This window comes from Chelonia mydas, chromosome 1, assembly GCF_015237465.2.
Source record: "Chelonia mydas isolate rCheMyd1 chromosome 1, rCheMyd1.pri.v2, whole genome shotgun sequence".
Classification (NCBI taxonomy): domain Eukaryota; kingdom Metazoa; phylum Chordata; order Testudines; family Cheloniidae; genus Chelonia; species Chelonia mydas.
In genome coordinates this window covers 323,615,187-323,630,752 of record NC_057849.1, presented here as the reverse complement: position 1 = coordinate 323,630,752, position 15,566 = coordinate 323,615,187, and the positions used below count along the sequence as shown (strand labels likewise).

The window sequence follows — 15,566 nt, the reverse complement described above, 5'->3', positions numbered from 1 at the left end:
CCCTGAAAAACGCGTCATGGACCGTGAAATCTGGTCTTTGGTGTGCTTTTACCCTATACGATACAGATTTCATGGGGGAGACCAGTGTTTCTCAAATTGAGGGTCCTGACCCAAAAGGGAGTTGCAGGGGAGTCACAAGGTTATTTTAGGGGGATCACAGTATTGCCACCCTTACTTCTGTGCTGCCTTCAGAGCTGGGCAGCCGGAGGGCAGTGGCTGTTGGCCGGGCACCCAGTTCTGAAGGCAGCACCCCACCAGCATCTGCACAGAAGTAAGGATGGAAATCCATACCATGCCACCCTTACTTCAGCGCTGCTGCCTTCAGAGCTGGGCGGCCAGAGAGTGGTGGTTGGTGACTGAGGGCCCAGCTCTGCAGGCAGCAGCACAGAAGTAAGGGTGGCAATACCATACCATGCCAGTCTTTATTCTGCACTGCTGCTGGCAGTGGCTCTACCTTCAGAAATGGGCTCCTGGTCAGCAGCCACCGCTCTCCAGCTGCCCAGCTCTGCAGGCAGCGCTGCCGCCAGCAGCTGCGCAGAAGTGAGGGAAGCAGTATTACAACCCCGCCTACAGTAACCTTGCAACCCCCATACAGCTCCTTTTTAGGTCAGAACCCCTACAGTTACATCACGTGAAATTTCAGATTTAAATAGCTGAAATCATGAAATTTACAATTTTAAAATCCTATGACCATGAAATTGATCCAAATGGACTGTGAATTTGGTAGGGCCCAATATATGGCAAGTACCTCCGGCCTGGCTCCAGCTAAGATGGCAAAGTTTACTCTTTCCAGGCCAAACCTAGGATCAAAGGGGATGCTAGCCTAGAGAAGAAGGGGGGCAGTGAGGGGTTTGAGTGAGTAGCCAGGAGCTCCCCAGGGAGTGTCAGTGAGCATTGATGGGGATTCAAAGAAAGAGAGACAGAGAGACGGAGAGCACACTGCAGCAAGGCACACTGACCCAGAGATGGAGGTAACTGGGCTGAATGGAACTTACTAAGGCTTGCAAGGAAAGATAAGGTTTTGGTAAGGGGAAATGTAAATAGGTCTTCTTTGTTATATACATTTGCTCTGCTTACTGAGTAGGTAGAGTGAATAAATAATGCTTTGTTTTGAAGAAGTTGTTTTTGAGTCACTTTAATCAGCTGCTGTCATAGGCTCCTGGAGGTAAAGAGCTTACAGGTGATAAATACAGTTGAGCCTGTTGGGTTAACAGAGATGGTAAAGAGGGGGCTTGCAGTCCAGAAATCCAGTTTAGAACCACATTGTTGCTCCCAGAGAAGGAGGGGTAATGGTGGCAAAACCTGTCTCCAGAAAGGTGCACCTGAGAGAGATTAAAAGGTATCTAAGTGCAGCTTGCCTTGTAACCATCTCACAAAGCCTCAACCTGATTTAAATAAATTATTTTTTAAATCGAGTGATTTAAATTAATTATTTAAATTCCCTGAATATAAACCACAATGCCTTGGCCTGTTATTGTTTACTTTATCTGATAGACTACACTACGAAATTAGGTCGATTTTATAGAAGTCGATTTTTAGAAATCGATTTTATACAGTCGATTCTGTATGTCCCCACTAAGCGCATTAAGTCAGCGGAGTGCGTCCTCACTATCGTGGCTAGCATCGACTCACGGAGCGGTGCACTGTGGAAAGCTATCCCACAGTTCCCGCAGTCTCTGCTGCCCATTGGAATTCTGGGTTAAGCTCCTAATGCCTAATGGGGCAAAAACATTGTCGTGGGTGGTTTGGGGTACAAGTCGTCAGTCTCCGCTCCCTCCCTCCCTCTGTAAAAGCAATTGCAGACAATCATTTTGCGCCTTTTTTCCTGGGTTACCCGTGCAGACGCCATAGCACGGCAAGCATGGAGTCCGCTCAGCTCTCTGCTGCTGTTGTGAGCATTGTAAACACCTCACACATTATACTGCAGAACCTGGCTAAGAGATGGCAGCGCGAAGACGATTGTGAAGAGGACATGGACACACACATTCCTGAAAGCATGGGCTGTGGCAATTGGGACATCATGGCAGCAGTGGGGCTGGATGGTACAGTGGAACACCGATTCTGGGCCAGGCGAACAAGCACAGACTGGTGGGACTGCATAGTCTTGCAGGTATGGGATGATTCCCAGTGGCTGCGAAACTTTCGCATGCGTAAGGCCACTTTCCTGGAACTCTGTGAGTTGCTTTTCCCCATCCTGAAGCACAGGAATACCAAGATGAGAACTGCCCTGACAGTTGAGAAGCGAGTGGCAATAGCCCTGTGGAAGCTTGCAATGCCTGACTGCTACCGGTCAGTCGGGAATCAATTTGGAGTGGGCAAATCTACTGTGGGGACTGCTGTGATCCAAGTAGCTAATGCAATCACTGAAGTTCTGCTATCAAGGGTAGTGACTCAGGGAAATGTGCAGGTCATAGTGGATGGCTTTGCTGCAATGGGTTTCCCTAACTGTGGTGGGGTGATAGATGGAACACATATCCCTATCTTGGCACTAGACCACCTTGCCAACCAGTACATAAACTGCAAGGGGTACTTCTCAATGGTACTACAAGCAATGGTGGATCACAAGGGATGTTTCACCAACATCAATGTGGGATGGCCCAGAAAGGGGCATGATGCTCACATCTTTAGGAACTCCGGGCTGTTTGAGCAGCTGCAAGAAGGGACTTACTTCCCAGACCAGAAAATTACTGTTGGGGATGTTAAAAAGTTAATAGTTATCCTTGGGGACCCAGCCTACCCCTTGTTCCCATGGCTCATGAAGCCATACACAGGTAGCCTGGACAGTAGTAAGGAGCAGTTCAACTATAGGCTGAGCAAGTGCAGAATGATGGTAGAATGTGCCTTTGAACATTTAAAAGTTCACTGGCGCTGTTTGCTGACTAGGTTTGACCTCAGTGCAACCAATATTCCCATTGTTATTACTGCTTGCTGTGTGCTCTACAATATCTGTGAGAGTAAGGGGGAGGAGATGTTTATGGTGGGCTGGGAGGTTGAGGCAAATCGCCTGGCTGCCAATTTTGAACAGCCTGACACTAGGGCGATTAGAAGAGCGCAGGTAGGCGTGCTGCACATCAGAGGGGCTTTGAAAACCAGTTTCGTGACTGGCCAGGCTACAGTGTGACAGTTGTGTGTGTTTCTCCTTGCTGCAAACCCGCCCCCTTTGTTGATTTTAATTCCCTATAAGCCAACCACCCTCCCCCCTTCGATCACAGCTGGCAAAGGAAATAAAGTCACTATTGTTTTGAAACCATGCATTCTTTCTTTATTAATTAAAAAAAAGAGAGAGATAACTGATAAGGTAGCCCGGGTGGGGTAGGGTGGGGTCAGGGAGGAGGGAAGGGCATTCTTGGGCGTCTAGGTGAGGAAGATATGGAACTTGGGGAGGAGGACAGGCGGTTGTACAGTGGATGCAGTGGCAGTCTGTGCTCTTGTTGGCTTTCCTGCAGCTCCACCAGACGCCTGAGCATATCTGTTTGCTCCCCCATTAGCCTCAGCATTGCATCCTGCCTCTTCTTCTCATGCTCACTTAATGCTTTCCTGGACTCTGTCACTGAATGCCTCAATGCATTAAGCTGTGCCCTATTGGTGCGGGAGGACTGCATGAGCTTGGAAAACATGTCATCGTGAGTGCGTTTTTTTTCGCCTTCTAATCTGCGATAACCTCAGGGACGGAGATGATAGGGGGAGCATAGAAACATTTGCACCTGGGGAGAGATAAAAAGGGAGAGTAAAATTTAAGACGATACATTTCTGAGAACAAAAGGGAGACTCTTTCACAGTGAATCAAGCAATTCACAGCAGACAGCACATGTGCTTTAGGTACAAGGTCGCATTTTGCCTTTTATATTGAGCGCCTGCCGGTATGGTGACACATCACAAACGGCTGGGCAACTGAATTTGGTTTCCAGGCAGCCATGGTAAGCCAAAGGGTACGCAGGTTTGGCTTCTAACACCTTCATAACATGTGGGAATGTTTTCAAACTGCAGCGTCCTCCTTTCCCATAGGAAGTAATGCCGGTTGGGTTTACCATTTAAAAGGAGGGGCTGTGGTTTTCAGGTGGATGTGCAGCACACACCTCCCCCCACTCCTCTGCATGGCTATTTGGGATGATCCCTTCATCCCTCCCTCAGCCACGTGGCTATGGGATGATCCCTTATAGCCAAGCACAAACAGCGCGGCATGAACGGGGTCCTTTTACTGTTCCCGTACAAAAATTCCCCTATTTCAACCAGGTGACCATGAATGATAAAGACTGAATGCTGCTTGAATGCGACCAAAACCCAGGACCATTCGCTGCCATGCTTTGTGCTGCAGTGATTCCAGATTGCGTGCTCTTGACTTGGCGTGGTAAAGTGTCCTACCATGGAGGACAAAATAAGGCAGCCTCCCCAGAAACCTTCAGAGTACTTTCAGGCTTTCAGAGTACCTCCAGGAGAGCTTCATGGAGATGTCCATGGAGGATTCCTGCTCCATCCCCAGACACGTTAACAGACTTTTCCAGTAGCTGTACTGGCCGCAAATGCATCCCAAGTCTTCAGGGCAAATCAAACATTAAACACTATTGCTTTTAAACTGTGTATTGTAGTTATAAATGTGCACTCACCAGAGGTGCCTTCACCTTCAGGGTCGGGGATCCCACTTTGGGAGGGTATTGGCTCCAGGGTGATGAAAAGGTCCTGGCTGCCGGGGAGAATAGATTCACCACTTGCCTGCTGCACATTCTCCTCCTGCTCCTCCTCCTCATCCACAAAATCCTCCTCCGTGTTGCGTTAGACTCCCCCCTTGCAGGTGTCCATGGACAGTGGTGGGGTAGTGGTAGGGTCCCCCACTAGAATGCCATGCAGCTGATCATAGAAGCAGCATGTATGGGGCTCTGACCCTGAGCTACTGTTTGCCTCCTTTGTCTTTTGGTAGGCTTGCCTGAGCTCCTTGACTTTCATGTGGCACTGCTGTGTGTCCCTGTTGTAGCCTCTGTCCATCATGCCCTGTGCGATTTTGGCATATATATTAGCATTTCTTCTTTTTGACTGGAGTTCTGCCTGCACAGATTCTTCTCCCCATACAGCAGTCAGATCCAGTGTCTCCCGTTCGCTCCATGCTGGAGCTTGTTTGCAATTGTGGGGGGACTGCATGGTCATCTGTGCTGCTGAGCTCGCCATGCTCACCAAACAGGAAATGAAATTCAAAAGCTCCCAGGGCTTTTCCTGTGTATCTGGTTAGTGCATCGGAGTTGAAAGTGCTGTCCAGAGCAGTCACATTAGAGCACTCTGGGATAGCTCCCGGAGGCCAATAATGTCGATTTGCATCCGCACTACCCCAAATTTGACCCAGCACGGTCGATCTTAGCGCTACTCCCCTCACCGGGGAGGAGTACAGAAGTCGATTTTAAGAGCCCTTTAGGTCGATGGAATGGGGTTGCTTGTGTAGACACGTTCATTATAAAATCAACCTAACACGGCTAAATTTGACCTAACCCTGTAGTGTAGACTAGGGCTTACTTACGTGACCACAATGCATTAAAAAGCAACTGGTATTAAATTATGTAAGAGTTACTACGCTTGGTAGGAGTTAGCATGCAGAGTAGACTCATAGACTTTAAGGCCAGAAGGGACCATCATGATTATCTAGTTCAGGGATTGGCAACCTATATCACGTGTGCCAAAGACGGCACGCAAGCCCATTTTTAATGGCATGCTGCTGCCTGCTGGGGCAGCAGGAGCGTGCCATTAAAAATCCTGCCCGGTCCGGCCCGCTCTTCTCTGCCCCCCACCCCCTCCGGTGGGGGTAGGGAACAAGGGGCAGAAGCTTGGTCCTGCCGGCTCCCCTGCCTCTTCCCGCAGTGTGCTGGATTCCTGCCCCTCCTCCTCCTCTCCGTCCCTCCCTGCCGGCCGATCAGCTGATGGCCCTTGCGAGGGGGTGGGGGAGGAGCGGGGTCAGCATGCTTGCTGCTCCTGGCGGAGCCAGAGAAGAAGCGGGGGGCACAGCCTTGGAGAAGGGCGGGGTGGAAGCGGGGCATGCCCCCTACCGTGAGCACCCCACGACCCCAGCCCACACCCCCAGCCCTCTGCCCTGACCCCCCCCACACACACACACAGCCCTCTGCTCCGAGCCCTGCAGCCCCGCACGCCCCCCAGGCCCCTGCCCTGAGCCCTGTACCCCCCTCACACACACCCAGCACTCTGCTTGACTCCTTCACCCCCTCACGACCCCAGCCCTGACTCTGGCACCCCCACATATACCCAGGCCCCCCACACTCCATGCCCTGACTCCTGCACCCCCCCTCACAGGCCCCCAGCCCTCTACCCTGACTCTTGCACCCCCCTACATACCCAGCCCCCCCACACCCCATGCACCCCCACATCCTGACTCTTGCACCCCCCACATCACCACCCCTACCCTGAGCACTAAACGGGAGCTCCTGCACCCCCACTCCACATTCCCACCTACACCCCTCCTACCAAATGGGAGCTCCCCAGGTAAGCACTCCACACCCAAACCTCCTGCCCCAACCCTGAGCCCCCTCCCTCATTCTAGCTCCTGGCCAGACCCTACACCCCAACCCCCAGCCTGCTCCTTCACCCCCAGCCCTGTGCTTAGTGCACTCCCACCCCCAGCTCAGTGCAGACAGAGAGGAAGAGGATGGGCTAGAACCAGGGAGAAGGTAGGTACCCAATGTATGTGGGCAGGGCCGGGACCCCAGACCGGCAGCGGGCTGAGTGGGTCCAGCAGCCGGGATCCCGGCTGGCAGGAGCTGGCGGATGGAACCCCTGAGTGGCAGCGGGCTGAGCCACTCAGCCCACTGCCGGTCTGGGGTCCCAGCTGCCGGCCCCGCACAGCCCGCTGCCAGCCCCTTGCCAGCTGGAGTCCCGGTCTCAGGCCCCGCTCAGCCCGCTGCTGGCCTAGGTGAACGGAACCCCCGGACCAGCAGCGGGCTGAGCAGGCTGGCCACATAAGATCAACATTTTAATTTAATTTTCAATGAAGCTTCTTAAACATTTTGAAAACCTTGTTTATTTTACATACAACAATAGTTTAGTTATATAATATATAGACTTTTATAGGGAGAGAGATCTTCTAAAAAACATTAAAATGTATTACCGGCATGTGAAACCTTAAATTAAAGTGAATAAATGAAGACTCGGCACACCACTTCTGAAAGGTTGCCAGCCCCTGATCTAGTTTGACCTCCTGCATATTGCAGGCCACAGAAACTTCCTGTAATAGTCCCTAACCTCTGACTGAATTACATGATTTAAAGACTTCAAGTTACAGAGGAGCCACCATTTACACTAGTTTAAACCTGCAAGTCACCCGTGCCCCATGCTGCAGAGGAAGGTGAAAGCCCCGCACTCCAGGGTCTCTGTAATCTGACCCAGAGGAAAATTCCTTCCCAACCCCAAATATGGCAGTAAGTTAGACCCTGAGCATGTGGGCAAGACCCACTAGCCAGACACCTAGGAAAGAATTCTCTGTAGTAACTCAGAGCCCTCCCCATCTAATGTCCCATCACTGGGTAGTGGAGATATTTGCTGTTAGCCGTCATAAATCAGCTACATGCCATTGTAGGCAGTGTCATCTTACCATCCCCTCCATAAAATTATCAAGCTCAGTCTTGAAGCCAGTTAAGTTTTTTGCCTCCACTGCTCCCCTTATAAGACTGTTCCAAAACTTCACTTCTCTGATGGTTAGAAACCTTTGTCTAATTTCAGGCCTACATTTGTTGATATCTGTCTAGTTTATATTTATTTGTTCTGTGTCCACATTGGTGCTTAACTTAAATAACTCGTCTCCCTCCCTGATATTTATACAGAGCAATTATATCTCCCCTCAGCCTTCTTTTGGTTAGGCTAAACAAGCCAAGTTCTTTGAGTCTCCTCTCATAAGGTAGGTTTTCCATTCCTCGGATCATCTTAGTAGCCCTTCTCTACACCTGTCCAGTTTGAATTTATCTTTCTTAAACATGGGAGACCAGAATTGCACACAGTATTCCAGATGAAGTCTCACCAGTGCCTTGTATAATGGTAACAGATATTTCCTGTCTCGACTGGAAATACCTCGCCTGTGCCAGCCTAGAACTGCATTAGCCTTTTTCACATCTGCATCATGTTGGCGTGATTCTGTGATCAACCAATACACTCAGGCCTTTTTTCTCCTCTGTCATATAATCTTTTGAAATGAACTTCTGATTTAAAAGATCTTGGCTATGTGCAGCGTGGAGGAAGGTTAAAATGGGAACTCTCTTATGCTATCATTAACTTATCACCTCGATATTATAAAGAAGCTATGACATGTGGAAAGGCTTGTTATTCTTTGAGCCTGGCACTGTAAAAGCACATGAAAACATGGTCCCTGCACAAAAATGAGTCTTTTACATTTTTAATGGCAGATTATGACTTCATTTCAAAATTCTACGTATTTTAGCAGTCTGGTGTTAGCTCCTTCATAGGCACAGGTCTGAATAGCATCAACTTCACAGTAGAAAACCAAAGCTAAGGAGAAGTGCAAGGATATGAACTCTGTCCCTTCCCATGCATGCCTTGTCCCCTTATGGGCCTAAGTCTGGAATTCACAGGGAAAGCAATACAATACAAGAGAAATATGATGACACTGTTCACATCCCAGAAGCCACATCTTGAGTTTGGCCTCAAACTGACCTTGATGCTGAGACTTACAATATCTATAGATAAACAAAACTTAGGAAAGCAGGAAAAGGTTCTAATTAATGTTCAGAAAAAACAGAAATCAACACAGTAAGCCACCACCATCAGTGATCTATTAAAGCTGCTAGAGTGCAGTATTTATAGTACTTCACCCCAACATAACATCTAGTAGTGCAGAATAAACCAACCAATATTTAAATATAGTCAGCTCTCCTCTGTTCCACCCCTAATATATTTAGGCTGAAGGATTAGTTAGCTGAAAAATTGTAAGTTTAACTATTGGTATTAATGGAATAATTGCATGACTTTAAAGTTAGTTTTATATATACTCTATGGACATTTCACAACACAGCACAGAAAAAATTCGTCTCTGCCTTCCAAACAACTTGTCAAATTGGCTGAGTTAATGTGATTTGTGAAAATTTCCTGATCTCCAAATGTTTAATGTTCTTCAGGGATCTCTTTGATAATTTATAAACTAGGGGCTAATTTCAAAGCTGGTGTAAGTGGCTGAAGTTCTGTTTGAGTCACCTGATTACAACAGGTCTGAATCTGGCCCTATGTCTCTTTTTGTTGTGTAGAAATAAGTATTAATAACAAATTGGAGGAAAAGAGGAGACCTATATATAGGTTGTATACCTGAGGCTGGAAAGGGCAAGGGAGGGGAAACCTCTTTCAAGTCAACAGAACATATAAAAACGGCCTGATTCCGTCCTTAGTAATGCCTGTTGTCTTCGAAAATTGCTCAGTTTGACCTCTGATGTGAAAATTTTCAGTCTTGTTCTGAGGAGCTTGAAAATTATAAATTTCTTTCATCATATTGTTGCCAACTTCCGAATCATGGAAACCATTTTTAAACTGTATTTTCCAGTATACTACTTTCCTGTGCAGTTCTACTTTGCATTTTGAATGTATTTTGTGTGTGAATGTTGCTCCATATATATGATGTATATGTATAATACCTTCTACCAGCTATTGAGAGACCATTAATTACATTTTTTTTTAATTAGGTAGATCGTAAGCCTTAGGCACTGACCTTGCAAACTCTGCAAGCACTGTAATTGAACAGGAAGAGTACAGTACATGGATTTTACTATGTCTGAAGGTATCTGCGTATAATACGATGTGGTACTGTCTGATCAGAAATTGACAAGTACAACAAGAGATGATTTTACATGCTCCAGATCTCTTGCACTATTCTACACTTATTCTCTTTAATCTCTTGGGGCCAGACTGTGTGAGGTGCTTAGCACTATCAAATCCCAATAAAGTCTGTGAAAATTGAGGATGTTTGGTATGTCTAGTGGGACCCGCCAAGCCACTGATTCTCAACCTTTTTTCATTTGTGGACGCCTAAAAAATTTCTAATGGAAGTGTAGACCTCTTTGGAAATCTTAGACATAGTCTGAGGATCCCCAGGGGTTTGTAGACCACAGGTTAGGAACCACTGCTCTACGCTTTGCAACACCAGCCCTTTCTTTGTCAAATAGATTGCTCTGGTGTCCATAAGAAATTAATATGATACTGTAGTACAGCTGAACAGAATCATGTTTTGCTAAACAAATTAAAAACTGATAAATTATTTACTACTTTCCACGATGTTGATATGTATCAATATTTTTGAGCAAGCATAAAGTACATAAGGCAGTTTACAATAAACTGATTCCTTTAGCAGATTTATGACTTTGTTGGCTCCTCATTTCATTGAATTCTTTCAAAACAGGGCTGCAGATGCTAATGTGATTACTTGCACAGATTGACATTGGAGTCTGACATGAAGAGAGGTTTGAAAGGAATATCATGGTAATGTGCAATGACTCCACAGGAATTTTTTAAGAAGCAGCCCTGCAGAATGAAACAGAAAAACCCCTCCTGGAAAAAAATATTATTGTAATCCCCCACGCTCAGCTTGGAAAATATATCCCTGTTGGAAGATGGAAACTTTTTTTGGTTAGCTATCTGCATGCCATTTTTGTTACACATACAATTAAACTAGTTTAGTCAACCAAATGGCTGATGTAGTTAGCTGCACACTAAAAAAACAACCCTGGCACAAAATAATAATAAAAAAGTATTGTTTGATACCCATGAAATGCTTTTGGCTTTTTTTGTTTGTCTATATGTTCATAAAGTTTTACACATAAAGTTTAGATTGTTTCCCATATCTACATATTTTTAAACTTTATTTCCACATTTGTTAAGAATTTTCATAGAATGAAACTCTGTGAATATAAAGTAATATATTTTGAATTGATTTATTTTGTTAATTTGTATGTGCAACCCAAATTAAAATATGTAGACTATCAGTTGCATTATGGTCATTGAAGCAGGACTCTCAGATATGCAGATAATCTGTGCAGTCTCTGAATGGACTGTATAAAATACGTTTCTCTTATCATTAAAACATCGACTCTGTTTTTCTCTTATAGGTGACACAACCCTTCAGACTAAAACAGGGAACATCACAGTAGGTAGGTTCTACTTTCTCTTTAAATAGGATAGCATTCTTGTATTTTTTTTCCAGATAGTATTTAGGTGAAATACATAGATTATTTGTAACTTCAGTAACATATTTTGTTTGTTTTACTGATGTGATTAAAATGTTTTGTAGGATTTTTAATAAAGACTTGGTTTAGTACAGGATCATTTCATTTTGGTTTTGCAAACTGCAAGGAAATATTATAATGCTGGGAAAGATAAAGCTATACATTTAAAAAGACATCCATTCTTGTTTTAAAAATTCCCAAGTAAGGAACATTTACCACAGCACTTGGTAATCTGTTCCAATGCTGAATTACGCTTGCTATAAAAAATTTACCTCTCTTTTCCAGTCTGAATTTTACTGACCTCAGCTTTCAGCCTTTGGATATTGTTATGCCTTTATCTGCTGGATAAAAGAGCTCTGAAGTATCTGATATCTTATTTCTCTGTAGATAATTATAGAACATGATCAAGTGTCTTCTTAACCTTTTATTTTGTCTTATGTTTGATGATTAAAACTGAATGGCTGGGATTTTGTCACTCACAAATAATATTAAATCATTGTTTTATTATTTTATGTCATCCACAAAGATGCTAGGAGCTCCTCTAGAAAATAGAAGACAAAATGTTTACAGTCTAAGTGCCGCTTTAATCAGCGTGCTCTTAAGTTAAAGAAAAAAGACCGGGGTTAGTCTTGTCTCTGTTTCAACAAAGTGATTTTTCTTTGTGAATGGTAAAACACTGCTGAATTATCTCAATGTTCTCTTGTGATTTTGTACTGAGTTCAGGGGTTGTTGTGACTCCCTCTTTTTTACTTCAAATCAAAATTTACTGGGCCTGATTCATCACTGAGTTACTCTAGTTTTATGCCAATGTAATTCTAGTAATTTCAGTGAAGTAAAACGGGAGTAACGCAGTGGTGAATCAGGTGGACTGTCTCTTTTGGATATACAATGTAAGCACTCAAGGAATTACATTTTTTCTAAAGAATACAATTATGGAGCTAATTCTGAAAGGTTCTGAGTGTTTTCTGGGAGCACCAGCTGACCTCAGTGACCCCACCACGGCAAGCTCCTTGCAGGATTGAGGCCTGTTAGAAATATCAAAACCTGAAAACAATAGTAACTAAAAAACCAACATAAACATTTCTTAAAAATAAATGCAACAAATCTCCTCAAAAAAGTCAGTCATGGAAACCACAAACCTAAACTCAAATTTCCAGACTCTGCTCTTCCTTCTGTCAAATGAACTGATTGATGATGACGATGTTAGAAGACTATAGTTTCTTAACCCAGGAGGTATCCCTGTCTACTAACAGATGATGAATAGTTTCCATAGTTAACTGGGCTCAGTTCTAAATATTAAGAAGTGTCTGACAGTTGAGAGCCATTTTATCTTTCAGATTTATGTGCCTTAGTGATTAGTTACATTTGCCTTTTTCCTCAGGAGATCACAAAGCCATTTGTATTCATTTTCAGGTTTTTTTTATGGACTTTTTCAAAGGAAAAAATAACTTTTTAAAGAATCATATACACTTAGGGGACACTGGGTCAGATATGACAATACCTTGCACTTTCGTAGTTTAACCTCAAGCTCTTAAAGTGCTTTACACAAGTGGATAAGTATTTTCTCTGTTCTGTAGAGGGGGAAACTGAGGCACAAAGTTGTTAAGTGGATTGCTAGAGCTCATACAGCAACTCTGGTCTTCTAGTGCTTAGTGCCTTCTTATAACCACTGCGCTATGTTACCTGCCTGGAGGTACCTATATTTTCAAATTTTAGCAACTGAATATTATTCCTGTTTGTGTAAAGTTAGTAATAGTAAATAATATGATTTTGCACAAACAGGAATGCCATTCATTAGGTAAAATTAGTTAATTGAATAATATACCCATTATATCTCTCAATGACTCTCTAGTGTCTTGCTACTTCGTGTATCCTTATTATATATATATATATCGTAGGAGACCGACTAACACAGAGGTGAGATGTTGAATTTATTTTCATGGTATTAATCTGTGAGACAACAGGAAATCATGCTAATCAACGATTCCTTATTTTTGCAAAATTCTGCTTTAATAGTCAGTAGGAACCAAGCAACACTTGTATTGCTTTATTTTCACTCCCTTTGAATTCTTCTTATACTTCTATCGTCTTGCCTTCAGCCATTCTTTCCATTGTGTCTGGAATAACACCTGGCCATCCCTTCTGAGTTATGTTTGAAATGTATTATATACTTGGTGATCCAATCATAAATTCAACAGGAATTGAGGTGGTTCAACTATGTTCCCTGTAAGCTGCCCAGCCTGCTCTCAAGGGCCAAGCAGGCAGGTGGGGAGAGACGCCCCTTCTCCAGCCTGGTCCAGGCCTGCTGGAGCTGCTGGGGAGTGGAGCCCCTCCCTCAGCCCGCACCCCAACCCTCTGCCCTAGCCCTGAGCCCCCTCCCACACTCCGAACCCCTCATCTCCCCCCATGAATTTTGTTATGTGCAGTAATATGAAGTAATATGATGTGTCACACATCACCTCCATATTAGGGTACATATCAAAATTCATTCCGCACATGGACTTAAAAAATTAGAGGGAATGCTGGTGTTCAACTTCTTGCAGGACTGGGGGTTTAAAATAAGCATACTGAAGCAGGAAGCATGTTTTTCTCTACAGCAAGTGTTTATACATGCCAAGTACACTGTTAGTGATTAACAAATGTGAAATAATTTTGATGTGTTTTGAAAGTACTGTACTGGAAACTTTCAACGTGGACCAAATAATATGCAGCTTTTAAATGACCTGTTAATGTAGATCAACCCAACCTTGTTTTATTTCTGATTTGATTAAATCACTGCTGAAATGGTCCTTAAGCTACTACCAGAATTCTTAACAGTTTCACAAAGGACAACGGAGATGGCTTTGTGTTCAGTACCAATCCTATCTTTCCAATTTATAGTTGTCATAGTCCTGCTAGTAATCACTCATTCCTTGCTGTTATGCCTTGTTCCCATGAGGTGTTCTCTGCTGCCAGGACAAATTTCTTTCTACCATCCTACAGATGTTTTAAAAATAACATTCAAGTCCTGCTTCCCTGCATGGTAATGTTTACATTTCAGCTCCAAAATGTTCTGAAATAGCAAATCTTTACTTTGAGTTTGGTCTGTTGCAAATGTGAGAAAAATGGGGAGTTCTGTACCAGCCATGCTATTTCAAATAAGAGGGAATGACCCCAGATTTTTTGTGGGATTGAAGGCAGAGTTTATTTTCAATTGCCAGCTTTATGGATTGTATTTATAGGAAGTGGGTCCTGCTTTTGAAAGCAAGACTTGGCACACAGAGCACAAGGAAACTCGGGAAAGAACAGATTTGTCAGGCTCATTTTCTTACATGTTTCATTGCCAATTTTTTCACCATCCTCCAAATATTGAAAGACACGAAGTGATTCTGTCCCACTTCTTCACATCATGACCCTCTGTCTGTGCAGGACCTGGAGTCACTTATTGCCTTGGATTTGTTGTACCTAAAATATTAATTTCCAGTTAAGTGTTAAACATCTGTCAAAACTCAGATATCTGATACTCGAAATTTGGTGTACAGTCCTAAAGTGAACTGAGCAATCTGCAGGTGTCCAAAGTGATGTGAGAAGGTTGCTATATGTGACCGTTGCTTGGAGGTTACCCAGGACTGAAAGACAATACCAAGAATTCGGGTGCAATTTCTCTCTCCTATGAAGTTTTATTGTTTGTGGAAAACAAAAAAAAGATGCTCAAAATATTTTTAGCATAATTGTGTGAGGAAACACCCCAAATGTAACCTGCATAGCTCCAACAACATACTCAGACTGTGTGCTGTTTTTTATCTCAAACCCTAACACCAGGTATGACATGCTGCAAGCTTTCAGATGCCTATTTGAAAACTGGGCTGTGTCAGGATGCCCATTTCACTTCTGAGGGTTCAGATCAACATCTGGGTGCTTATGCACTGATATGAGTACCCAGGTGTAGAACTCAATGCCTATCTTAAGCTTTCAAGTGTTTAAAATTAGACCCAAGGTTTTTAATTTGGTATTTTCCCCCTAAAAAGGATGGAAGCGCCTCCTCAGCAACTGTTCTTAAGTATTTTATATCATTCATGTCCACTCCTTCATTTCATCCAAATACTGCTACCAAAATAGTCTTTATCACCTTCTTCCTCTTCCCTCCTTTGTCAGATACCCTCCCTTGTTGCGTCATGTTGAATTTAGACTGTGTGGTCTGGGCAGAGACCATGCATTGAAGAGCACAGCAATACCAAAAACAAGTGTATCTGAAAGCAAAAACACAGCTTTTGCCATAGAAAAATAGTAATAAACGCACGTAAGAACATAAGAATGGCAATATTGAGTCAGACCAATGGTCCTTCTAGCTCACTATCCTGTCTCGGACAGTGGCCAGTG

The 15,566-nt window shown here is 44.0% G+C and overlaps 1 protein-coding gene across 2 annotated transcripts in view; it reads left to right on the top strand.

The window, feature by feature from the left end:
• FAM185A (family with sequence similarity 185 member A) overlaps positions 1-15,566 on the top strand; it is a 67,637-nt gene that overhangs the window by 24,362 nt on the left and 27,709 nt on the right. For both annotated transcript variants that reach the window (XM_037889207.2, XM_007063801.4), the window contains one exon: positions 11,091-11,132. In XM_037889207.2, coding sequence (XP_037745135.1) covers positions 11,091-11,132 — 42 coding nt within the window. The remainder of the gene's footprint in view (positions 1-11,090; positions 11,133-15,566) is intronic.